The sequence below is a fragment of the Amborella trichopoda genome, chromosome 1 (assembly GCF_054954075.1).
Source record: "Amborella trichopoda isolate Santa Cruz 75 chromosome 1, AtrichopodaSantaCruz75HAP2 v2.0, whole genome shotgun sequence".
Lineage (NCBI taxonomy): Eukaryota > Viridiplantae > Streptophyta > Magnoliopsida > Amborellales > Amborellaceae > Amborella > Amborella trichopoda.
This window is the reverse complement of record NC_142336.1, coordinates 36,214,110-36,241,525: the sequence shown is the minus strand read 5'-3', so window position 1 is coordinate 36,241,525 and position 27,416 is coordinate 36,214,110. Positions and strand designations below refer to the sequence as shown.

The 27,416-nt window shown below is 38.3% G+C and overlaps 1 protein-coding gene across 6 annotated transcripts; it reads left to right on the top strand.

The window, feature by feature from the left end:
* The first annotated feature begins 1,769 nt into the window (after positions 1-1,769).
* LOC18433258 (PHD-finger and DNA binding domain-containing protein) lies at positions 1,770-27,263 on the top strand. Of its 6 annotated transcripts, none has more exons than XM_088863713.1 (10): positions 1,770-2,035; positions 2,389-3,608; positions 3,749-4,417; positions 8,868-10,017; positions 10,397-10,691; positions 11,003-11,127; positions 11,282-11,745; positions 12,784-12,812; positions 24,484-25,083; positions 26,035-27,263. In XM_088863713.1, the coding sequence occupies exons 2-10, from the start codon at positions 2,407-2,409 to the stop codon at positions 26,454-26,456; spliced, it is 4,956 nt and encodes a 1,651-aa protein (XP_088719839.1). In that variant the 5' UTR covers positions 1,770-2,035; positions 2,389-2,406; the 3' UTR covers positions 26,457-27,263. The 6 variants fall into 6 exon arrangements, 5 of the variants coding, with proteins under 5 accessions (XP_088719839.1, XP_088719842.1, XP_006843415.2 ...); XM_088863716.1 differs by having other exon boundaries at positions 1,781-2,035; positions 2,537-3,608; XM_006843352.4 differs by lacking the exon at positions 1,770-2,035 and having other exon boundaries at positions 2,042-3,608.
* The last annotated feature ends 153 nt before the right edge of the window (positions 27,264-27,416 follow it).

The following is a 27,416-nucleotide window of genomic DNA, read 5'->3' as shown; positions in this document are numbered from 1 at the left end:
GTGTTTAAAAAAACGCAGAGTCGAACCGGACTCGCCCGGTTCGACTTGGGAATCGCCATGGACGGATCGAATCAGCGAAAAAAAAGGGAATTGTCCGGTTCTAGAGAGAACCGGACGATTCTGCACAGTGACTCACCGATTCACTGTACGGAATCGGCGAGTCCGTACAGTGAATCGGCGAGTCCTGTAAGGATTTTTTTTTTTTTTTTTTTTTGTAACCCATGATAGAATTTTTTGTAATCCATGATCGAATTTTTGTAATCCATGATCGAAATGTTTGTTTTTTTTTCTTGTAATCCATGATCGAATTTATTTATTTATTTATTTTTTTGTAACCCATCATAGAATTGTTGTAATCCATGATCGAATGTTTTGTAATCCATGATCGAAATGTTTGTTTTTTTTTTGTAATCCATGATCGAAATGTTTGTTTTTTTTTTGTAATCCATGATCGAATTTTTTGCTTTTTTTTTGTAATCCATGATCGAAATGTTTGTTTTTTTTTTGTAATCCATGATCGAATTTTTTGTTTTTTGTTTTTTTTGTAACCCATGATAGAGTTTTTTGTAATCCATGATTGAATTTTTTGTAATCCATGATCGAATTGTTTTTTTCTTTTTTTGTAATCCACGATTGAATTTTTTGTTTTTTTTTGTAATCCATGATCGAATTTTATGTAATCCATGATCGATTTTTATGTAATCCATGATCGAATTTTTTGTAATCCATGATTGAATTTTTTGAAAATTTGTGATTTTTTTTTTTTAATCCATGATCGAATTTTTTTTTGTAATCCATGATAGAATTTTTTGAAAATTTGTGATTTTTTTTTTTTAATCCATGATCGAATTTTTTTTTGTAATCCATGATAGAATTTTTTGAAAATTTGTGATTTTTTTTTTTTAATCCATGATCGATTTTTTGAAAATTTGTTATTTTTTTTTTAATCCATATTATTCAAAGAGAAAATGAGAGAGATGATGATTCTGAACCCACCCTATCCCAGCCATATTATTCACATATCGAGTCCCAACAACAACAGTGTAGGGATGAGCACGACAGTGCAGATGAGCATGAAGGATGGACAATCTTCGGGGATTTGAGATTGGGAACACAACAACACACTAACATTTAGGGATTTGGGAATAGTCAGACGCCTGCTAATATCGATGATTCGTTTTTAGATCGAATCAATGAATTGTTAAACGAATTCAATCAATGGCACTAGCGTGACCAAGAAGAGCAATACCGTCGTCTATCATTTTATTTTTAGATCATATGTTACTAATTTTATGCTTTATTGTAGTCCATGTATGTTGATATACTTAGTCCATGATAATTCTATGTCTATCCTTTTGTGTGATGTAAATTAAATGCTGAATGGCGGTTCATACATGGAAAGAACATATCAATATTCGTATATTCATTCAAAAACATGAAAATTCTTAATGGAGTACCATCATTTCTTATTGAATTTCTAAAAAACAATATTTATAATGAATTTTAATAAGTTTTTTGGATTTTTTTTAAGCTTTATTTTGACCGATTCACCCGATTTTCGATCAGGATCGCCGATTCGCCGATCCAAATCGGTTTTTTGGGAGCCCGATCTGGGTCACCGATCCGTTTTTTAAACCATTGCTTGCAACAAAACAAATCACTGTAGAGGAAAGAAAAGAAAGCTAATTGGCAAAAAGCAAACAGCATAAACAGATATGGAAAGAGAAAGTAGCTAATTTCAGAGTCCTGTTATGTCTTCACCCTTAATGGTAGAGCATTTAAGAGAGAGAAACATGTGCCTCAACCGAAAAATTTAGAGAGAGAAAGAGTCGTGGAAATAAACACAGAAACGAGAGCAAAAGAAAGTAGGTAAACATATTATTCTTAAAAAAAAAAAATATCTTGCTTTAAAGGACAGTTATTCTTAACAAGTGTGGTCATCGTGTGAGCTTCTCTCTCTCTCTAGTTATGCCATTTTTCCAGACCACGTTGTACTCTCTCTCACTACCATGCCACCAATGAAGTAACCAACCAGGTGAGTTTATTATTAGCGGATTCCTCTGTAATTTTCTCTCTCTAACCCCTGTTTGCAGAACCCAATTCCTCCATGCCATTTTCGCTTTCAAATCGCCATTAATCGACCGAGTCAATTGACCCCACCGTATAACTGGAAAAAGTCATGGGTTAGCAGGGAAAGGGGAAAGCACAGAGAAGGTCGAAAAAGAAATGGAGTTTGTGGGAAAGATTGTGAAGAAACCATTCGAAGGGTTTGGGTTGTTCTCAGGTGTTATTGAGTCTTATGATCCATCATCAGGGTTCTTCAAGGTCTCTTATGATGATGGGGACTTCGAAGAATTGGAGTTTGACGAAGTTAGTTCCATATTGCAGATCGAGCAAGAACATGGCATGGGAGTGCAGATCCAGAGGCCAAGGAGACGGCGAAAGCCTAAAAAGCGGCGAATGATGGAGGAGACCCAATTGATAACAGGTGAGTTCACAGAGACGCATGCTAACAGTTGTGTTGGTGATTTTGCAGATACCCATTCGGGAGAAGCCAATTCTGTGGACACCCAAATGGAGAAGAGTGGTTTTGCTGATTCCCAAATGGTGGAAAACGGTTTTTCTGGGACCCAAAAAAAGAGACATGGTTTTGAAGATACCCAACTGGAGGAAAGCGGTTTTGTGGAGACCCAACAGGAGGAAAGTGGCTTTGGTGATGCCCAAATGGAAGGAGGTGGTTTTATGGAGACCAAAGATACCCAACTGGAGGAAAACGGTTTTGTGGAGACCCAACTGGAGGAAAATGGTTTCGATGATCCCCAAATGGAAGGAGGTGGTTTTATGGAGACCGAACAGGCGACAAGTGGTTTTGCTGATACCCAAATGGAGGAAAGCGGTTTCATGAAGAACCCTGCAGAGAAAAGTTTTTTTACAGATACCCATATGGAAAAAAATGGTTTTGGTGGAAGCGAATCAGGGGCTTCCATTGACCAAGTTGCTGATTCAGTCAAAACCCATGGTTTTGCACAGATGCAAATGGAGAAAGGTGTTTTTCTAGCTGGCTCTTTGGGTTCTCATGTGAAGAACGGTGTCTCTAATGGAGTTCTGGTCCAAGCCCAAATGGAGGCATGCGATTTTGTGGAGTCTCAAATGAAAGAAAGCCCATTTCCTGCTCCAAAAAGAAGAAAAACTTGTGATGGGAACAGTAATTCTTTGCTTCCAACTCCTCCTAGAAGGAGCTCTCGATTAACTGGAACATCTTCTGTTTCAGTCCCAGTGCCAAAGAAATTAGAATTAGAAGACGCCATTGCTGAGCCATTTAAGAACCAGGATGGTCCTCAAATAGTGTCATTGCCACCTTCTTCTAAGGATCTTCAGAGTGATGACCTCCCTGTTCTTGACCTCTTCTCTGTTTACAGTTGTTTGAGATCTTTCAGTACATCTTTGTTTTTGAGTCCATTTGGTTTGGAAGATTTTGTAGCAGCACTCAAGAATGAGACTGCAAATTCTCTATTAGATTCCATTCATTTTTCTCTTCTACAAGCTCTAAAGCGACACTTGAAATTTCTCTCCGCCGAGGGTTCAAATTCTGCTTCAACTTGCTTGAGGTATGAGTCTCTCTCTCTCTCACCCTATATATGTGTTGTGTGTGTGTGTGTAGGTGTGCGCATGCGTGTATGAGCGCACGTGTGCGTGTGTGTCCATCCACTTGTGGTGCTTGATTTTGATGCTTTCAAGTGGTATTCAGGAGCCTCGATTGGAACCTACTGGATTTAATTACATGGCCAGTTTACCTCGTAGATTATGCTCTTATTTGTGGAGTTGGCAAGAAATCCAGCATTGTACTTGATTGCAAAAAGCTGTTGAATGGAGGCTACTGGAAACAATCTCCAACCGTTAAACTTGAGATTATTCAGTGCCTATGTGATGATGCTATGGAGGCAGAACATATAAGATTAGAGCTTCAAAGAAGGGTCTCTGCTTTTGGACTTGACGTGGATTGGGATAAAAGCATAGAAAGTTCTAGGAAGAGGAAGGTTTTAAGGAACGACATAGGCAATAAGTCTGATAAGCTTGAGTTGAATGGGTTCAGTGATTCTGGCATGAGTTTAGATGTTATTGGAGTTGCTTCACCAGAATGTATCGATGATGATTGTGACATGAACCATGATGAATGCTGCATTTGCAAAATGGATGGAAGCTTGATTTGTTGTGATGGTTGCCCAGCTGCTTATCATTCAAGGTGTGTTGGGGTCTCCAAAGCCTTGTTACCGGAGGGTGCTTGGCATTGCCCAGAGTGCTTAGTGGAGAAGCGTTATGGGCGACGGGAGCCATTGAAATTTCTCCAGGGTGCAAAGCTTTTGGGAATTGATCCTCATGGGCGACTTTTCTTTGGTACTTGTGGCTACCTTCTGGTGTAAGTCTTTGTTCAACAGTTTAACTTTATGGAAAATTCTGTTTTCTTGAGAGTGGCATTGGTTAATTATATGCAGAAAATAGGGGCACACTTTTCCAAATATATAAATATAGAAGCCCCTTCTGTATGATATTGCTTATGTTAGATTATTTTGATTATTGCCTTTGAGTCATCGTATGTTACTATTCAATTTCCAAATAGTGGTCTTTCCTCTAATATTATTGAAGAAGGATAGTGCAGTGTAAATTGGAAATGCCTCTCCATATTCAAAAAGAAAGAAAGAAGGGGAAATGCCCCTTTTAGTTCTGGGCTTTAGCAGTTTCTTAATTACAGCTGACCAGGTTTGTATTTGGGATAATGGGAGTTAATAGTTCAATTCAGCTCTAGGAAACATACCACATGACGAGATGCAATAGGTTCACAAAAGATCCTAATTTTCCCATAGATTTAGGCTTCTCTAGTTACATAATTCAAATCAGACCTGCAAACAAATGCATATGTGCTGAAAAATTTCTCCGTGTTATTACAAAACTGAGAGAAAATGATGTTTCATTATATACTTTGAATAAAAACGCTTGTTTCAGGAGGACTTGATAGAAAAGAGATATCCCAGGTCACTCACTTTTAAAGCTTGTCTTCTTCTTGAAAATTATGAATCTCATAACAGAATTGTAGGGTTAAAAATCATTAAAGGAGACGAAACCCCTTACAAAATATTAAAGGGGTCAAATTATCTCTATTAACATTTTGAGGGCATACTTCTCTTTTATCATTTCAATAAGATACTTCCTCCCAAAAAAAAAAAACACCAAATTGCCCTTGTTCGGTATTTGGAATGTTGAACAATCATGGGCATTTTTGTAATTTGATCCTTAAGAGGCCTCAACCATCATCATTATTAGAGCCTTTTCCCAACTATTTGAGGTCGGGTACTGAAATTCTGGTCCGCCATTCTGCTCTATCAAGGGCCTTACCCTTAGTGACAAAAATACCCCTAGTTGTTCCACATTACAAGTAAGGAACACATTGTTCAGAATTAGTAATGCATACCAACCAGGGGTATTTTTATCATTTTTCACTTAAATGCTTTGCATGTATCAAATTATAAAAATAATCTTAGTTGTTCCGCTTTACTAATAATGGACAATATGTTTCTTATTTGTAATGCAGAGCAACTTGGAGTATTTTTGTCATTTGGGTGAGGCCTCTTGGGGGTCAAATTATTGAAATGCCTCTCATTCTTCTTCATTCAAAATACTGGACAAGGGATATTTGGGTTTTTTTTTTTTTTTTTGGAGGAGGTATCTAAGTGAGATGCAAAAGAAAAAGTATCCCCTCAAATGTTAATGGATGAAGTTTCTATAGGGCCTAGGCATTATGAAAATGAAATAAAGCCTCACATCAAATCCCCATCTAGAAAGCACTTTCGGCAACAGAAATCTCTATGATTGATCTAATCAATTTCCAACACCGATAATAAAATTTGAAACTCAAAAAATGGTACAGATCTTGCAGATCTATGAACACTTAATTTTAGGGTGAAATGGACGGTCTAAATAATTCGTTACAATATTAACTATTTTTAAAGCTTAAAATCCTAATTTTTTTTCACAACTAATATGTTTAAGCCGAGATGATCGATGTAAAGGTTTTCCGATGCCTGAATTGTAATTTTTGCTGAATTATGAGGTGAGGCTTTACTTATTTTGATAGAGCTGCAGCCCTATCAAACCATTTTCCAATGTTAATAGGGATAATTTTTCAATGAATTTTTTAGGGGTTTTATCCCTTTTAATGATATTTTCTCTTTATTTTTCGAGCTCAAGAAATGAGGGTTCCCTTTATTTTTTGAACTAAAGAATAGGAGGGTCGAGATAATTCAGAGTATGCTATTGACTCAGTTCTTAATATAGTTATCAATCAACCATGAACTAATTTGAGTCTACTTACAACTCATCTAATCCTAGGTTTCTTTTTTTGGGAAATCCCAGAGGTCTTCTCTTCACATAAACCTGAATCTGTCCTCTGTGGTGCTTTGATATTTGTTTTAAAGATTTACTTAGGCCATACAATTATAATATTGTTCCAAATTATCCATAAATATTTTTTTTTTTATATTTCTTAAAGTATCCTTGTCTCTAGAATCTAAAGATATTAAAATTAGCCAGATTAAGACAGAGTATATGGAATGCAAGTTTAGTAAATAATAGGAGTAGAGACGAGGAAGTAGTGAAGATGGACGGCCAAGAAATACAAAAAAGAGTAGACTTTCAATACCTTAATACAGAAAAATGGAGAAATTGAAGATGTCGCACATAAAATTAGAGCTGGGTGGGAGAAGTGAGATGTGCAACCAAAGTTTTATGTAATTGCCGCATACCAATGAAGCTTAAGGGCAATTTTTGTAGGACAACTGTAAGATCAACTTTGCTCTGTGGGGCGGAATGTTGGGCAGTCAAGAAACAACATACTCATAGGATGAGTGCTCCTGAGATGAGGATGTTGAGTTGGATGAGTGGCATGACAACAAGGGTTAGAATCGAAATGAATACATTCGGGAGAACTTAGGTGTGGCTCCAAGAGGATATAAGATGAGAGAAAGTAGACTTAGATAGGCTGGCCAAGTGCAGCGTAGAATTAGTACAACATCTATTAGGAGGCACAAGTTAGTTCAAGTGGAAGGCTCAAAAAGGGAAAGGGATAGGCCCAAAAGGACATGGTCGGAAGTAGTGAGAAAAGATATAGGGACTTATGGCCTCATTGGGGGTATGGCCCTTGATAGGACAGGATGGAGGACCAGGAGTCGTGTAGCCAACCCCAAATAGTTGGAAAATGTTTTTTGAAAACTCCCTAGGCTAAAAGTTTCTTCTGACTACGTCCTTATTATTCAATTAATGAAACTTTCTCCTAAATGCTAAATTACCACCTTGTATTATTTTTTACAATTCTTTGAAAATTACTTACTCTTGCCTTTGAAATTTCCCACATGCATCTCTACACTTTTTACTTGTTTACGAAAGTGAATAATTAGAACATTAGGTGAACCCTATGACTATGATACATTTTGACAGTGTGAAACATCATTCGTCCTATAGAAACATTACAAAGAAAATATCTGATGCAAGAAGGTGGTGGTATGTCGATTCTAAACTCCTGCTCAAACCAAACCTTGCCTCATCAAGCTCCCCTACAGCGGAAAGCCTCATTAAGGATTGTAAAGACCCATGCTCTCAATAACATTATTGTGCACTTGATATATAAAAGAAGAACCACAGGCAATCAGCCAAAATATCAAACCACAGACTCAGCTTAGGAATAAGTTGAGTCGACTTGATATGACTCTGCATAGTCTTATATCATATATGACGCGGTTATGTCTTTAAAAAAATTAACTAAGGAATAGAGATTAGGCTGAATCTTTTAGAACTCTGCTGAAGCTTGGAGAATTTTTTTTTTCTCCCCCTTTTTTTTGGTTAAACTAGCAAAAAAATGCTAGGTTGGCTTGTTTAGGCTTTTTGGGACAAATTTCAAGGGTTCAAACCCTTGACCTCCCTCACCAAACCAATAATATCTACCACTAAGTTGAAGCCTAAGAGACATGTGAGTCTGCCACTAAAAAGACTCAGTGAGATGCTGACGTGAGTCAGCCATGTCGCTTAAAATTTATTATTAAATGAACAGGCTAGGCCTAGACTTGCAAGAATCAGCCAATACTCCTTGAGTTTCCTATTTCAATCAACTCAGGCGAGTCCGAGTCCAAAGTTGGCTCAACAAGTTCTTGAATATATCCTAACTGGACTTACCACAAGCTGCTTCAAAATGTTGTGCACTTGATGTGTAAATGATGAGATCAGCCCTTCTTACTCTTCCCTTACACACCTTCCAGTCCCACATCTTCTTCACCAGTGCCTTTGATCCTTTCCTACTGCTGGAACCTAATCAACTATTCCATACAACAAAAAGAAGCCCCTAAACTACGAATCATGTTACTCTTGCAACTGTCTGAAGATGCACGAGTTGCAAATGATAACTTCCATTATAGTGATCAACTTGCAAGGGAAGGATAATGACCATGCTAACTACCACTCTACCGGTGCCATCATTAGAATAAGAACTCATAAAACACTAAAGAGGAAATACAAAAAGAACCATGAAGAAAGACATCATTCTCAGAAACATTATGTTTACTTCTCCACCATGAATTCCACATGATGACTCTCTTTGTCATCATCATCATTATCTAATGCATTTCTCTACTACTTAAAATCTCAGCTAAGCTAACTTTCCACATGGTTAAACTCAATTTTTGATGACTTCTTCCCCTTTTCTAAAGGTGCAACCCTCTTTAATTTTGTATGTGACGATGATATTGTTCTTGTAGATATACTGACCTTTTATGGTTACTTTTATTTATAAGTCGCATTTGGATCATTTGCTGATGGAATTGCAGGTGTGATTCATGTGATCCAGCAGCCAACCATTTTTACTACAACCGTACTGATTTGAGGTTGGTTCTTGAAGCATTAAAATCATCCGATTTTTTATATGATGGTATTATTCATGCGATTACCATGCATTGGGAGATGTCCTTAGACTCTGCTGAAGTGAAAGGTTCTTTTAATCTTGAGAATCATGCCTTCTCTACAGACTTAAGCCCAAGCAGTCAAAGTTGTGAAATACCTATGGTTCCTCCATCTTCCCTTCCATCTTCTCATCCCAAAGCGCTCAAAGATTCCTCCATATTTGTTTCGGAAGGGATTCTCGAAAGAAATGATGAGAATGAGATTGGTCAGATGCATTCAAATACTGAAATGGCAACTCCTATGGCTGAGGAATCTCTAGAAATTCTTAAGCCAAAGCGACTGGGTTCATATATTGACAGTGATATTGACTGTGCTGTAAAAGAAGTGGACCATAGTTCAGGTCATTTACCAGAAAATAAATCTTCTGAGATAGAAGATTTTAAGTTGGAAGCAGGCGACAATATTGATCTGATTGATGACAAAGAGAAAAGTTCTTCAGTTCCTAGATCTGTTTCTGTTCAGAAGTGCATGAAAGATGATAGATCATCACTAAAAATTAAATCTGGGCCTAATTTATATGTAAAACCTAATTCATATGTAAATCTTTATTCTTTTGGTCATGTAGCTGCATCTGTTGCTGAAGATTTAGCATGTGTACCCTCAAATAGAATAAAGGATTCCTCCTCCAAAAAATTATCTCCGGAAATGGAAGAGCTGAAGATTTTTTCGAGGTCATTTCTGCACTTTCAGTGGCCTAATATTGAAGGAAAAATGGAGAACCTACAGCAAGAAAATTGTGGGTGGTGCTTCAATTGCAAAATTTCCAGTGATAAAGATTGTTTATTCAACATGGCTAATAGACGGGGCTTTCAAGATGGTAAATCTGGTGCAATTGGTCCTCATCGGAAGAATAGGGAGCAGAATCTTGTGTCAGTCATATCATACATTCTTTCTATGGAACACCACTTACGTGGTCTTCTTACGGGTCCATGGGAAAATCCGCACTTCAGTAAGCACTATCGTAAAAGTGTGCGTAAGGCATCAACTGCTGGATCACTGAAGCATTGGTTACTTACTGTAAGTGAATCAGCTTAATCATTCTTTTAAGTTGTTTATTGTATTTTGAGAAATCTTTTGATCTTCTTTTTTATTGTATTTTGAGAAATATTCAGTGATAGATTTAGTTCTAGGGGAAGTTTACTATGATCTAATGGAACCCAATTGGGTTATCATTATTGTCTGAAATGATGGACATTGATGTAGAGAGAGGGGACCCACCAGTACAAGTGATGGCCCCAATTGAGTTTCTGACTTTCTCCACAACCACACATAGTGTCAATAGACGGTGACAACCCGTTGCACTATGGTTTCATCTGATCCTTGGATTATAGGATTGTTTCCCCTTGTCCAGCCACTTTGTTCATTGAACAAATTTCTAACTAATACAATTTCACAGTTAGAGTCAAATATGCGGCGTGTTGCACTTTCGGCAGATTGGTACAAGCAAGTGGACTCTGCAGTTACTTTGGGGTCTGCTTTTCTTTTCTCAACCAGTTTACTAGATATATCTGCAAAACGTGGGGCTGGAAGAAAGCGGGGTAGGAAGAACCTACCAGATTCTCAAGCAGAATCAATTTTGAAAATAGCTAAGAGATCAGGTCTCCATTGGTGGAGGGGTGGAAGGACTTCACGCCAAGTGTTTCACTGCAAGGCATTGCCTCGGTCTCTGGCATGCAAGGGAGGAAGGCAAGGTAAGGTCTCAATTATTTGTTTCTTATTTTTCTATCAAGGGAAAGTACAATAGTCCACTGGACTGTGGAAAGCCATACTGCATAGTCCAATGAAATAGCAGACATTATGGAGAGATGTGGGACCCACTGTTGGGATCATATGGATTCCCACTCATATAGTGATTATTCAATGGGCTAGGGTTTTTCCATTGCCTGTTGAATTATAGTTAACTTTCCCTTCTATGGATATCATTGTTTATTTCTTGAGCATTAATACCATCTAGCTGTGTCTTTAGCTTGATCACTTTGGATATTTTTGGCATTTTTTGCAGCTGGTTGTAAAAAGCTTCCAGGATTGGTTTACAATGAAGGTTCGGATTTTGCCAAGAGAAGCAAATATATTGCCTGGAGAGCTTGTTTAGAGATGGCAACAAGTGTAGCACAACTTGGTTGTCAGGTATTCATTCACTCTTTCTATATTTTATGTTTGGCTCGTGTATTGCCCCCTTCTCCCCCCCCCCCCGTGTTTTGGCTGTTACTATAGTAGGCTGTTTATCTGTGTAATATTTGTGATAAGTGATTTTTAAACTCTCTTATGGAGCTTGTTCCAGCTTAGGGACCTTGATCAACATATTATGTGGGATGATATAGTGAGCACTGAAGTTTTCTCTCGTTCAGAGAGGGAAGCTACTAAGCTTGTTAGACCTTTGAAGAAGGTGACTATTCGGAGTAAATGTACAGAGGGGCTGGAGATAAAGTATTTATTGGACTTTGGAAAGAGAAAAACTGTTCCAAGCTTTGTTGTCAAACATGGTGCAAAGGATGAAGAAGAATTGAATGGGAGGAAAGCAAAGTATTGGCTTGATGAGTCTCATGTTCCTCTGAATCTCTTGAAAGCATTCGAAGAGAAACAACTGGCTCATACGCATAGGAAGATGAAACCTGAGGAGTTGCCTCAGGTGTGGCAAAAAGGCTTGAAATCTTCACGAGAAAATGTATTTCTACGTCTTTTATCCAAAGCAGAGAAATACGATAGCTGTCAGTGTGGTCACTGCAAACAGGATGTGTTGATCAGGTATACTAAAATCTTCCCCATTGCATACAAAAGCCTTTTATGTTTGTTTTTGAGATAGTTTACTGCACTGTAATGGAGGCATTTTAAAATTTTAATATTGCATGTACAATGAAATCTTCTTAGCCTCATGTAATCTGGAATCAAAAGTGACATTTCTGGCTGGACTTTATAAATTGCTAAAATGTAGCCACTTATTAATGCAAGGAGCCTATAATCCAATAACCTTAGCCTTGTGTATTTTGGGTGCATAGAAGAGAGATTCTTAGGCAGGTTTTGTTTTTGTTCAAGAAGTTTGGAAATCCATTAGTGAGTAAGATCCTCAGTTCCAAGGCTCTGAGTTTTTTGATATGAAATAATGGAATGAATAATCATTCTACCTCAAAGCATGCAATGTATTTCATTGAATTCAAAGTAGCCTGTAATCATGTGGCCAACATGCAATTCCACATGCATATGCCACAAAAAAAAAAAAAAAATCACCTGTTAAGAACAAAATTTTCATAGTTCCATATTCAATCTCTCAGATCACATTTGCAATGGATATGAATCTATATATGGATTAATTTGTTATGGAGCAAAGAATTACTAGAATATGGCCATGCTAGATAGAATATAGAATTGGAATGAAACCACTTGAAGAACACAACAGAATGTCTGACTTCTTGTGCTCCAAGTTTCAGAGAAGATTTGCAGGAACTGTCTTTGAAAGGTGTCACATATTTGATATCCTTTATTAGTAAAGAATCTAAATTAATATACAATGTCCATGAAAATATAAACACTATATTCTATGCGAAAACTTGGAGCTTTCTTGAGATAATTCGGGTACTACTCAATTTGGCTGAACTACAGATTCCTCTTTGTAGTTTGAAATATTGATCTAATTTACAACATAGCAGCAAATCATATCTATTCTTTTATTATTTTCATATCATGAACATCTATTTGATTCTCCAAGAGCATATGTTTCTTTTAGAGATTTTAGGATTAAGGAATCTATTGTCCATTTTTGGTGATACTGTCTATTTATTCTTTCAGGAAAGCAGTGAGCTGCCATTTTTGTAAAGGTAGACATCTTCTCGATCCACAAACATTTGCCTGTAATTTGTTGGTGTTTCTTTTCCTTTTGACATGTTAAATACTCATTTTATTTGAGGAGATCGGTAGAAATCCTGAAAAAATCCATCTGCATATAACACACTAGTGATGTTTACATGAAGTTTATGGCACCTCGTGAGATGAAAAACATTTGTATCATAGATGTCCATGAAAATCTGCTGTTTTCAAGTGTTGGTAGTAGACTAGTAGCAGATCAGTTGACTTGGTAAAGCCTTTTTCTGAGAGAGTATTGTTATGCAACCATTACTTGTAATTAATGCTACATTATTATAATTAGTATTGATGTTGTTGTTGTTGTTGTTCTTTGATTCTTATAGAGGTGAGTTGCTCCAAATGGAGAGCACCATCTGAGATGTAAGCAGTAGGGGGGTGAGAGAGAGAGAGAGAGAGAGAGAGAGAGAGAGAGAGAGAGAGAGAAAAGTCATCAAAATCATCTGGAATTGCGATTCTGTGTTTCTGTGAAGGAATTGCCACAAAACCTGACTCGTGGAAGTGAGAATGCAGGATTCCACATTTTTTGAAGTATCATTGCAATGTCTTTGAATCTAGATGTCATCTCACCAAATTTGCAATTCATCGGTGCACGAGACCATTATTCAACCAATATGAGACCTTGCTTTCAATTTTTAGGAATAACGGTCGTAGATATTTGGAATCTAGGTCCACAACATTAAGATTGTCGAAATTTTATTGCATGCTTGGAATTTTTTAAACATTATTTGAATTTTTTTGTTATTTAACATTATTAATGATTAATATATGCCGGGTATCTAAAAACTTTATGGGTATCGACAAACTCTAGTTTACATCATTCCTAAAGTTTGCGAATTTGTAGTACATGTCCTATTTTTAAGAATACATATTATAAAGTTATTTTATTTTCTTTATTCAATCTAAACACTCTAGGAAAGTACTTATTTGAGGGTACTTGATCTTGTTTCCAATACCTATGGAGAATTGTGATAAAGGGCACTCAATACATCAATTCTATTGTTAGGGGAGGCTTGTCAAAGACATCAATTCCAATAATAGGGGAAACCAAGCATACTCAAATATGGAGTCCAATACTGCTTATAGATCATCTAAAACCTTAAATGTCTCGGACTCCATTCTCGTCAAAGGGTAGGGGCCCAAATCCCCACTGATACACCCCAAAAAAAAAAAAAATCTAAAACCTTAAATCTTTTGCTTTTTGGAACTTGTTTCTTGATAAGTTGTGACGTGGTTCCAAGTGGTTTGGTGTGATTCCCATTAGGAATCTCGGTTCCAAGTTGATCGGACTGCTATTCCAACAAGGTTGGAATCTTGATTCCTATTGGATTGGAGCGCGTTCCTAAACGATAGTAATCCTGTTTCAAGTGATACACATTGTATGGATGGCGATTCTGACTATAGGAATCAACTAGCTACCTGCAATTCCATGATTCCGATTCCTGAAACAATTTGGAATCATAGGTGTTTCTAACAACTAAAAGAGAGACATCGAATTGGTAGGGGATGGGACCCACTGAGGTCCCTACTAGAACTGCTTTTGTGAGCTGATCGAGTCGGTGAGATTGTTGGCCAATCTCAAGACATGCTGAAATCTCCTTTGCTAATCTCGGCATATCTTATACATCTCCAAAGTTTCTATTGGTCATCATGGTGGTGGGCCTTCCCTATGTGCCCATTGAATCACATTAAGGAATCACCTTCAAGCAGTTGCAAATCCAGGGAAAGACCGGAAGAATATGCGCAACCTGGTGAATAAGTGCTAGGGCCTCGGCCCTATTAGCATCTCCAATCCCTGCTGGCTTTGCATAGTCAACTAAAGTCTCTCCCATGTGGTCTCTAATTGCTTTCCCTATTTGGAGGATTGCCCATTGAATCACATTAAGGAATCACTCAATGGACCCGGGTTGCCCAACGAGCTCCCATCAAAATTAAGCTTGAGAATCCTATTTGGAGGATTGCCCCATAAGACATGAAAATGGTGCACCTGCCTCCAACTACTCATCTTTTCATCCTCTCATCAAAACCAAAATCCGGAGACATTGGAATTCTCTTCTAATTCAAGCTCATTACATTATCATATTCCTAACTCGATCCCCTACAATTGCGGCTGTAGAATGTTTGCCCTCAAAAATACTTTTATTCCGCTCTTAACCATATATCCTGAAGGATGGAAGGAAAGCTACATTGTTATTTTTTACATTATAAAGAATGTAAACATTGGGGCTGCAATTGGGATTCAAAATGCTCCAACTTACAATATTTTATGTAATCTACAATAGATTTTTGATTGCAACAAAGGAGATTCTTTTTCCTCTTTTCGATGAGTTTTTTCCCTTCTTTTTTTTTTTTATAACTCTCTTTTGTGTCTTTTCAGTGAATGTAATTTGTAGGACAAATTTGGGTCATAGTGATAGTCTTTGTTCAAGGGCAGTGTAAGTATAGACAAAATGTACACATAAAAGAACAACATTGTGTTGGGCAAACAAAAAATAAAAAATATCAAATACTTTGCACCACATGCAGCGCCCTTTGACTTACTCCTCATGCCAATGTGTCGCCGAGCTGGTTTGTTTCCATCAAGTGCCCTTAATCTTGTTTGCCGTTGTCGCTACATGCGTCTGACTGAATGAGGGGAACAAGTGCTTCTACATGCGTCTGACTGAACAAGGGGGATGAGTGTCGCTACACAACATGAGTCAAATGGTTCAGTCTCGTGTAGTGCATAGTAGACGCATTCAGTCAGTAGCAGACGAGATCTCAACTAGTGAAGTCAGATGACATGTGTCTGATTCATCCAAATGAGATGTTTTTCTATTGATAGATACAGCGGCAAATGAGTCTTGTGAATTAGAAGAGTGTCAAAGTTTTAAAGACGGAACTTTCCGCATCACCTCTTGCCTGTGGCAGAACGGAACTGCTACAATGTGATATGAATGAATATCACACTGTAGCATAAACCTGTGTCTGCCTACACTGCATGTCTTCAATGGGAGGTCATGCCATTCCAGCCTTCAGTTGTATCGTTCCATGTATCTAACAATCACATTTAGCTCCTATCCTAACAATGGTTTCATGAGATTCAAGCTAATACAACTATTAAAAAAGTCATTACTTCTCTCAGTTAAGGATCAGTTACTTCTTCAAAGCAACAGCGCTCTGCTGTCAACCACCATAGTGTGTTAGTGCCTTTAGTTGCCAAGAGATGGTATTATCTGAATCAACCTCTGCTGTAAATGGAACCCTGGAAGGGTCGTATTGCCTAGGGTCAGTATGGAGTGAAAGAACCTCAGCCTTGTATTTGTCAATGATAACTGCAGTATAGAGTATGATAAGATGATATTTGTTTTGTCATTTCTAAAACTCCTACCCTTGCAGGTCTAGGGTTCCCCGGGGAGCTTCCATCGGAGCTCAGTTTAATCAATCGCATTGGTGTGGAGGACCTATAAGCTACTGTGGCTGTTTTTGTGTTGTGTCCCATCTATAGTTTATCATCCAAGTTCAAAATTCCTGAAATTGTATCCCCTGAAGTTCTTCCTTGTGAGTGCGCACCAAATGATAGTGGTTTTGATTCTAATCTTGATGGTAGAAATGTTTGATGTAATGGCTTCAAAGCATCTACGGTTACACTCTAACCAAATAGACCAGACAATAGCTGACAGGGTGAATCTCCAGATAATCAGTCTAGGCTTTGGTAATCGAGGGGAGAAGCATTGTTGGAAGTGATTTTCCACTGAGACCCACATCAAAACAAAGATTTCGATGCAGCGATCGAAATTTGAAAACATGGACTTGGCTTTGAACCTGGCAATGCCCAACTCCAAGTGGGCTGGTCCGATCTGCTGAATCTATGAAAAGTTAATGCAGTAGCCTCGGGAAATGGTGAGACTTGGCTGAAAGTTGTGGTCCTGCCTGTCCACCCTGCACACGAGGTATTTATTTGCTATTGAGATTCCTCAGTCTTGGATGTGATTCACTGTGTCACAGTGTGAGTACCTTCTCTGAAGTCACTAGCCACCCAAAGGCCTATGGTTTTGGTGGTCCAGCTATATCCCTCAACCTTCTAGCTGTAATCAGGTTTTAGTAGAGCTAGTAGTTCTTGATATCAACATTTCATTGGAAAGAGCCTTTGTTGTCGAAAAGAGTGGCTATGTGGAATTCAAGGAAGTAAAATAAAAAATTCTTTTTTACGTTTATTAATGTATCTAAATTCCACTTACATGTGTCACATTACATTGCTGTAAACAAGAAATAAAACCCTAAATACAATCTAGGATCCTTGCTTTTACTGCCAAATAGAATAGACAAAATCCAAGAATGAAAAACAAGCTTCCAGCAACAATTTTAGTACAAATAATGTCGCTGGAAATTCACATAAATGAGCAAAGATAACCGAAAAATAAAAGCAAACAACCGGTAAGACTAGGGTTTTATGAGAGCATAACACAACTAAGGTTTCTTGGACCCCTTTATGAACCTTTTGCGCATGCCACTATGTGGCACCTCCCCTTTAATCTAGTGTTGGGCATGCCCCTTATCTCCCCTTTAATCTAGGGTTAGGCGTGCCCCTTATCTCTCAATCTTATAGGGTGGTGCGTGCCACCCCCAAGTCCTTGTGGGAGTGGCGTGCCACCGAGAGAGAGAGAGAGAGAGAGAGAGAGAGAGAGTGGGGTTTGGAGGAGAAGAATTAAGAGAGAGAGACTTGGAGAAATTGTGTAGAGATTGGGGGATGGGGGGGGGGGGGTTGTCTCCCCTCCTTATGTGGGCCTCAAGGGCCCAAGGCATGCCCATCCAAAATTGTGACTCATCATATGACCAATGGGATTTTAGGAAATCTATAAGGTGAGAGAGTATTAAATCTGAGCCATCGATCCCATGAATAAGCCATAATGATTTGGGGAGGAATTTTGGGAACCTTATCCCTTGAATCTTTGACCCATATACACTTCTAGTCAAACTAGGATAAGAGAAATCTAAAACAATCTTCTAGAACTTCCTTTATCTCTCACATTAGACGAAGTAAAAAATAAAAGACTTGGTTAAAGATACAAACAATATTTCCAATAACCATCTCCCATAAAATAAGGATATAATGTTCTGTTCAAAAAGTTTTTTCTAATTAAAATAAAACACTTCGCACAAATTAAGAAATAAAGAAGAGAGGAGGGGGGCATGCCACCTCATGGGTGAGGTGTGGGCCCTATGGGCTCCACGCCTCACCCATGTGGGCTGGATCCGAAAGGCTTTGACGTGTTCCACTGTGCCCGTCCACTTTTCCAGAATTTTTGAGACTCCCTTTTAAGGGTTTTTATTGCTGAAATTAATTAATAATTCTGAAAATTTTTCTAAAATTCACATAAATATTTATAACACTGAGAAAAGTGGATTGTTACCAATAGATCAAGATAAGTGATTGTCAGGGCACTCCACCTGACCCAACAATCGTGATCCTCGATTATCTTTTCAAACCAACCCAACGTGATCCATGACCCACAGTCTCATGCATGGGCTCATGATTGGCTTGTCAAAGTTGGCTAATAAATAGTGGAACTACAGTCCCGGAATGTGCATTGCACGTTCCCCCCATTAAGAGCAAGTCACATTTACATATCACTATAGTGCAAGGGTGAGTCTCTCTATGTACATGCACATATCCTATTTTAGGGTTGCTTCTTGTTAATGTAGCAGTCATGTGTATATGTCGTGCAGAAGTTTGTTGAGGATTTAGTCCTCACAGGCTTACATTCGTACACAGGAGACCACGAAGTTCTCCCGGCCTACAAATTATCCCTAGGCATCTCTCCAACTTCAATAAGGGATGATCCTCTGAAAACTCTTTTTCAGGTAGTGCCATATGCCTAGGAATAAGGGTTTTGAACATGAATAGGGCCATAGACCTGCTAACCCTAGGTCAGTCGACCAACATACACACTTCCACTAATCCGTTGTAATTCTTATTTACATTCTCTCTCAGCCTTTGGTTCCCTATCTCTCAAGATCTATACCACCACTTCCTTGCTAATGCCTCATTGGCGCCCTTTGATATTCCTAATAACCCAGATCTCTATGATTCTTACTCATGCAAACTATGTTCCAATTGACCAAGTGAAACTTGTGGTGGTCGCTTGAATTTCCCCACTGGAAGTCTCTTTCTAGCTCTTCATTTTTCGTGCTATTAAGGCTGGCATTCTAAATGGGCAGATTATGCATACCTGAAGATTTGAGAGGGTTGCCTTAACCAAAGTAATTTGTCCTCGAACTCTTATTCTAAATTGCTCGTCTTTCTCTCGAATCTTTCAAGCACCCCAGCTCATTGCTTCTTATTAGGCTTTCCACACACAAAGGCAGCCTTAGAATAGAGCAAGAACATAAGCCATTAGTAGTTATGGCTCTTTTAGTGCTAGGTCTAAAAAATCCGCAAGGAAGATACATCTTACTTCTACTGGGAGAATAGCAGCTGTATGGAGAACAAAAATGTTGACATGTGGTTATATCCTGGTCAATCTAGCTCATTATGCATGGTTACCATTGTCAGCTGGGCAATCCACTATCCATTTCCAACAATAGATTGGTGGTGAGGGAGCATATTTCCTGGCAAATGTTCATAATTATGTGCTAAGAGAGCTATGCTTCATCTCTGCCATCAATAGATGGTTGATGCGCAGCTTTGGTGGTATACCTTACACAGGAATGTGCAGTATACTCTATTTTTTAGCTCTAAAACAAATCTTGGATGAGAAAAGGCACACGTTCTCTGTGTTCAGGGTCATGGAGCCTGCCGGAAGAGAATAGAAAGGAGTAAAAGGTTCTGTCAGCTTGAAATAAGATATCCTTTCTATTCTCTAAACAAAAATAAAGCAACTGATCTGCAATTGAACTTGAATATGTAATGTATCGACAATAGAAGGAAGCATGATGATGCTGGAGATAAACAAATGAATATTGAAATATTAATAATAAATTGACTTTAAGATAGTCTTCATGCTGATTTTGAACACGAAATACTATTTACCTAACATTTCGAATTTTCTGAACGAATGTACACATGTTTTTGGTTTATGTGCACAAATTAGTGCTCCGCCTGTCTCATTCTGCATTAGCATATGTATGCAATGTAGATCTTGTAATTTGTTCTGGTCGATGTTAGATTTGCAGTGGTAAAAATTTTGAAGTCATATTATTGTCTTTCCCTAAAACTTGAGTTTTTCCAGGTTTGTTGCTGTTGTCTTCCCTTGGATTTTCATCTTTCAAAAACTAGAGCGGTTATCTTTTTAGTTTGCTCAAGTTACCCCACTCTGTTTATTCACATGGCCTGAAATTTCATGTATCACACCATTCTTTTGTATACATTCCAACATTTTTGTATTTTCAAACCATGATATATTGTCATAAATCTAGCAAAACCTTGTTTAGCACAATTTGTGTAGCCTGGACTGAGTACCATTGACAGAATTTAGCATTATGTTATGTATTTGGAAGATTTGTGAGGTGAATTTGTCCCTCTTGGCCAATTGGCTCTGACAAGAGGTGGGGGAGAGTGAAGGATTATTGCTATGTTTGGCTGTCAGTGAAAATCGATCCACATTTCTTCTTAAATGTAGATGGCCATATGCTAAACTCAATGGTAATTGATCTGTCGCTGAGAATTGTTTGGTTGCCATTTGTACCCTCAAAGTGAAACGTGGTGAAATTCATCAAGTTTTGAAAAACGGAACTGACTGAAATTCCCCCCTCCCCCCCTCCCTTTTCTCTCTCCTTCCCTCCCTGCCTCTTTTCAAAAACTCTGGCTTTCCTAAGAGCTCTCTTTCTCTCTCTCTCCCTCACTCCCCCCCCCAAACCTTCATCTTTCTCTAACATTCCTTCCTTTCTCACATTGAGAAGCAAACCTAATCCTTAAGCTGTTCTCTCCCTTTTCTTGAACTAGGTTATGTTGGAGTTGTATTTCAGATATCTCAGAACAGGAAGCTTATGCGCTATCTGGACTGCAGAGTACCAACGTCCTTAACCTTGCGGTGTTGAAGATTGAGTTCAAACAATTCGAACCATAAAGATGTTAAGGGATCTATATTCATTGTTAAGAAGAATAGACAACCCTGTTATTTCATTTGGTTGAATAAGTCACCTAAAATTTCACTGTCTGGAAGAAATCCAAAACAATCATACAAGGGTACTTGAGATGTAACCTCAAAGCACCCAAAAGCCCTAATGATTCTAACAAACCTAATTCACATAGGAAATTACAACCATGAGATTGAAATAAGATAATAAAAATGCATTAAAAAAAAGAACTACCTAAGCTTGGCATTCTGTCAAGGACCAGAGTTCTTTGGCAAGTGTAGACACAGCAAAGAACCGACTGTTAAGCAGCCCTCAATGCCCTAGACCACCCCATTGTGAATTCATTATCAAGGACTGGAGAGCTCAAATTTGTCTTTCCTTATTCTTCTCCTGATTCACCATCCTAATTTTTTTTAATCAGATTCATAGCGGCTTTATATAGAGAAAAAAACCTTTTGGTTTTACTGAGATTAAGTTCTTTAGACAAGAGCAGAGATTTATCAGGTGAAAGCATAGGGATTTCAGAGAAAGGGCTTTTTGGGTAACGATAAGGAGGGAGAGGAGACCCATATGCTGCTTTGTTGGTAATTGAAATCGTAAGCAGAGGCATCTGGAAATTTGGAGAAAATTTTCACGGAGGTCGTCTGATCCAAATAATTGATGGAGGTCTGCAGTTTTCCGTCATTCCAAACCCTAATATTTCATGCATGGCTTCTTCCATAAAATCCTAGTTTCATCATAATGGACTGGGTTTTGAGAAACATTTGTAGAGCTGGACATTGAGAATTTCAGGTTCTTTAAGAAAGTGTAGAGAGATGGATTGCCTCGTACGTTAAGAACCAAGTGATGAGAGGGAGAGGGCTCCGGGTTAGAGAGTGTGAGAGAGCTCTGGTTTTTTTTTTTTGGGGGGGAGGGGGCGTCCTTAGGGGTAGAGAGAGTTCTGGTACAAATGGAGAGAGCGATGTCGAACCACTGCAAGCATTTTATGGATGAAGAAAAACAGAAGGCAGGCACCTCTTTTTTGTTCTCATCTGTGGTTTAGTCCTCAAACCATGTGGTTGTTTATCTGACATGGGCATATACACGTACTCTAGATGGTGAACCACTTCTGTTTTTTCATCAATGGTTTGGGCCTCTAAACCATGGTTTGAGGTGACGTCCAAATATGGCCTGTGGAGGAAGATTATCTGATGCAAGTATGGATACCAAACAGACACTAGATTTTTGGTGGTTTGGCGGGAGATATGTGGAGTGCACAATGATTTTTGTAGACGTATTAGATTTGTAATTGGAGATGGAGCCTACATTCAATTTTGGCTGGACCATTGGTGTGGAGATACTGCATTGGGGACTAGAAATCCAGACATTATTGAGGATGCTACTAATTCCAATGCCTGAGTGATTGATTGTTTTTAGAGGTTAGGGGGTACGATGCAGTGGTGCTTGACATTTCATAGGGATCTTTAAGATGATGAGGTGGAAGAGTTAGCAAGATTCTTGACTGAGTTGGTAGATGTTTGTTCCGATGCAAGGGGTGGATAGGTAGGTATGGAGTTGGGATAGTCCAGGATGTTTTACTGGTAGATCTTTTTACAATATTCAACCAAGTGATATGACCACTGATTTATGGTCGTTTGGAGGGTATACACTCTGCCCTGTGTTTAAGCTTTTGAATGGTTGGCATTTCCAATATATTGATAGTTTACAGCCTTCAAAGACAGTGTATGCGGATGCCCAATTTTTATGTGAAGCTAAGGAGAAAACAGCAAGCCACATTCTTATCCATTGTAGGTATGCTATGACCATATGGGCGTTTCTTCTTAATATCTTTGGCATGCAATGAGTGACCCTGGCTTTCGTGGAAGACCTTACGGTGAGGTGTTTCTCCATGGCTATCCCACTTAGGGGCCAGGTTTTTGGTAGTTGAGCATTATGGCTATTATTTGGTGCATTTGGAAAGAGCCAAATAGTCATATTTTTAGGGATCAAAGGATCTTTAAGGAGATGATTAGGAATAGGGGTGATCTTGTGGTCTTATCTTCGAACACAATTTTGAGGTTTCAATGCCATTGACTAGATCAAGGATTGGAAGACTTTGGCCTTATTGGGTCCATCTTTTCTCCGACCAGGGCAGTTTGGGTTTCTCCAGTGGAGGGCTTTATGAAGCTAAAATTTCATGGATGTTCACGGTGTAATCCAAGACCAGCAGACTTTTAGAGATGAAGAAGGTAGGAAGCTATTCGAGTCCACCAGGGATATGTGATTTTACATTAGTGGAGGCTCATGCATTACTTACAGTGTACAGATTTTTCGCTTTCATTTAAGGCATCAATTAGAAGGGGAATGTCTCAATGTCCTATGATGGGCTCGTAAAAGATCCTCTATCCTGTGGAGGTTTGCTATGATTTTTGGCGACATCTTGATATTTGTGACAGCATTCTTAGGGGAGCTAACCAAGAGGACGATACTCTTGCTAGTGAAGGGGTTCTTCAAGAGTCACTCTGTGTCGACACAATTGCATGTTGGAAACCTGAGATGTTGTCTTGACATCTCCTGACCTTTGCTTTTTTGTTTTTGATCCTCCGTACTTCTGTCTAATGGAGTTCGTTTGTTAATGTTCAGAAAAAAAAAGAAAGAAGTTCTTCGCAAAAAGTTTTAAGTTTAGCATTAAGCAACAAGCATAATCATGTATCTTGTGATATACTTTGAAAATGACGAAAAAACTCCTTGTGGGATTTCACCATCTAGACCCATACTACTCTGATGTAGTTATTAATAGAGGACAAAATATCTAAAGCCATAGTAACATGTATTTAAGAGTGGTCCCGTTGCTTTGAGTGTATTAAGGAAAACGGGTCATTGCATGATCTACTTTGATTCAAAAAGGAACCCACACTGTTTGGACAATGGAAAACCCCCTACAAAAATTCTTCACTTTTATCATTCAAGGGGGGGCTAAACCACATAAAGCTTCTGTCAATCAGTGGCCAAAATTAGAATTCTGAAATTCCTTTCCCATCTTATCGCCAGGGCTCAAGAATGCAGCTCTTTGGTCTAGACCCCTCACCAATCATCTAGCATTTTCAGATTGTGGATAAAATAATGTATAAGGAAGAGGGTTAGGCAGTAGTTTTGGCATGACTGCCAAAGTAAAAAATCAGTATTTTTAGCCTTTGGTATGCAAACCGGAAGGAGGCTTTAGAATATGGAGAACATAACAAAATGAATGATAATCAATATACATGTAAAATAAATGGAGTTGACCATTCAGAAAGATGTTTTTTTATTACCTAGATAGGGTGCAAAAGTAGTGCTTGTTCACATTTTACAGCATATGCATACTGTAGGTGGTGTTGGAGCTCTATTTGCTGAGTTGACCTGGAAATCATCAAGGCTTATAAATCTTTTAGTGCTTGTATATGGGTTAACAGTTTTTTTTTTTTCTTGTTACTGTAGAATGAGATGTGTTTTTCCCAATTTTAAGACTTCTGTTTAAATGTGATGTTTTTGTGGTCTCATCAAATTTCATGATTTAATGGTTAAAAATTTGTTTTTATGTTTGCTTTTCAGGATATTTCCATAGGAAGCATGCAAAAGCATCTGAAGTTCCAAGTACTGATGGGATCAAATACACATGCTACGGTTGCCAAGGGAAAGCCCAAGTGAGAAGAAAAGCAAAGGTTGCACTAGCAGAAAAGCAAAAGATCTCAACAAATAGATGTTCAGAGCGTCTGGCAAAGAAAGTGAAATACGTCTCTCTGAGAAGCAGCAAGCTTACTGATCAAAAGAAAAAAAGAAGTAACAAGCCCACCAATCATAAGAGAAAACGAAGTTACAACATTACTGATCAAAAGGAGAAGAGAAGTAACAAGCATAATGTTCGCAAGAAAAAAGGTCCATGTCAAAGCAGAAATGTCACATTTAGGAACAGTACGAATATCGTCGTAAAAAGGACTAAAGCGCTAAGAACCCAGGTGCGGCGTGTTTATTGGCTAAATGGCCTTCTCTGGACAACAAAGTTGGATGATATTCGTGGAAATGATTTCAGAAACAGAAAAGTTCTTCTTTCATCTGAAGATGCTAAAAGATTCTCAGCATATCCTATATGCTTTCTTTGTCACGAAGAATATGATGCTCGGCTCATCTACCTTAGCTGTGAAAACTGCGGAGGTATGTGATGCTTTTCTGCTTAAGTAAAAGTGTAGTGTTTTTTGTTAAAGTACACTACTGTTGAGTGGACCATGAAAAGCCATACTCTAAACTTAGTTCCCTTCATTTTGATGGATGGTCATGACTCCAATTGACTACTATTTCCCATAATGAATCGTACCCCTTATTATTATATTGTCTTGTGCCTTAATGTTTGACATGGATGTTAGAAATTTCTCTCAAACTTGAAGAAAATACTAAATTCTTCAGAGCAGCGTTCTGAGACTCGGACTCGGCCGAGCGAGGCAAGTTTTGGTCGAATAGGCTGTACAACATATTTCCGAAGTTTATTTATATTAATGCGGCAAATTTAAGTCGTGTGTTTGAATGGCTCCGCGGATAGTCTTGACGCACATGTTGTAGTGTGATCGGGGTTCGAATCTCACCAGCGAACATCACTTTTTAAAAGGCTGTCATTTTCTTTTATATGAAGGGAGTTCTCAAAAAAAAGATAGGCCCCCACGAATCGAACTCTACACCTCTTACAAGGAGGGAGTATTATGTCAGGCGGCCCAACCCACATGCCATTAGCTTTTTGGTTGAAAAAGCTGTCCACTAATTATATATATTATATTTCTCATTTTCTTTAAAAAAAATGTGAGCTGGACTCGGGCGAGTTACTTGGACTCGCCTGAGTACTTTGGTCGAGTCAATTTTATAAACACTGCTTAAGAGGCTCAAAGATGGGCATCACTTGTGTCTAGGCAGGACATCTGCATTAGTGACTGTTTCTTGCACTCGCGTTTCCTTGGCTTTCAGAAGTTTGAGATGAATCTGATGTTACAACATTCTTCTTTGGATTCTATGTTTACAGCATTGCTGGTTGTATTTGCAGTTTCCTTTGATTGATACCTCTGTATTGTCACTTGCGTGAAATAGTTTATAACGTCATGATTTCCGTGTTACATGTAGATTGGTTTCATGGAGATTCTCTCGGTGTTACTGAAGAAAACATTGTCAGCCTGCTTGGTTTCAAGTGTTACCAATGCCGAGAGAGGACTGCTCCTACTTGTCCATATGCCAAGGAAGAGAATCCCTCTTATAAAATTCATGATCCAAATGACAAAGATGGGACTCAATCCCTTGAGAATTCAATAGATGATGTCTTGACAAAGAGAATAACATGTAAAAGAAAACGAAGGGTCCCTGAAAATGTAATGCCCAGTGAGCCCCTGATAGATGAGGAACTGAAAGCAGAAACAATTTCAGATTGTTGTGATAGGAATGGGAGCAAGTCAGAAACAGATCTTGTCCCAATTACTTCTCATGCAAAATCTCCATCCTGTGAATCTAACTTGGATGCCATAATGCAAGAGAGAGTGGCATCTGTATAAGTTCTGCAAGATAGCTTGGAAGAGATACTAGTGACTTCTAGAAGGATGGAAGCTGAGTTCCAAGCTCTGGCAGTCTTTTCAGTTAGTGAGTTGTTAGATTGCGAGGGAAGACAACATAAAAGCTTTTAAGCATGTCTCAAGAGAATACAGTAGACATGGCCTAACAACTCTCTTGTACTTGTAGGACTACAGATTTATCTAATATGGTGGGGTACACAACGAGTTTTGTGTTATTCATATGAAGGATGAAAACGCATCTAAAAGCACTGAAGAAGTCGCTAATGCAGTGAACAAAGGAGCTTTGTTTCCAATTATGGGCCAATTATGGAAAACATTTTCTGGAAGAGTTGGAGGAAAAGATCGGTGTTGTTTCTGAAGCAGAAGTTCTCGATTTTGCTTTCTCTGAGCTATCCTTTGGTGTTTGGTGCCCAAATTAGATTGATCTATGATATATGCAATCGGTTTCTTGCATGGTTTTGTTGATTTGCTCATTGAGTCAATGCCTGGCCTTTTCCTTTCCTGAGAAGACACTTCTAACTGATTTCCTTGAAGAGAAGTATAAAAGTTTGTTGCGGATAGATGAAGTTGCGACTACATATATCACCAAATTAGTATCTGTATGGGTATTTGATTGGAGATATATGAGTGAAGTTTTTCTAACCAAAGTCGCATTGGATATTTTTTGGAGGCCAAGCAATCATCTTGGAGTTCACACTTCACACCATCAAATTGAAATTATTTGTAGAGTTTCAACACCATTATTGTAAGAACTGATGATTATTTTGAATGAGAACGCCTTTTTGTTCATTTCTTAGACTTCCCCGCCTTTAAGAGGAGTCTGTACAGTGCATTCCCCATCATACTATTTAACTATGATCAAATTTTAGATGGCTTGTATACAGTGCATTCTCCATCATACTATTTAAGTATTTTATAATGATAAATGCAATTGTCACACAT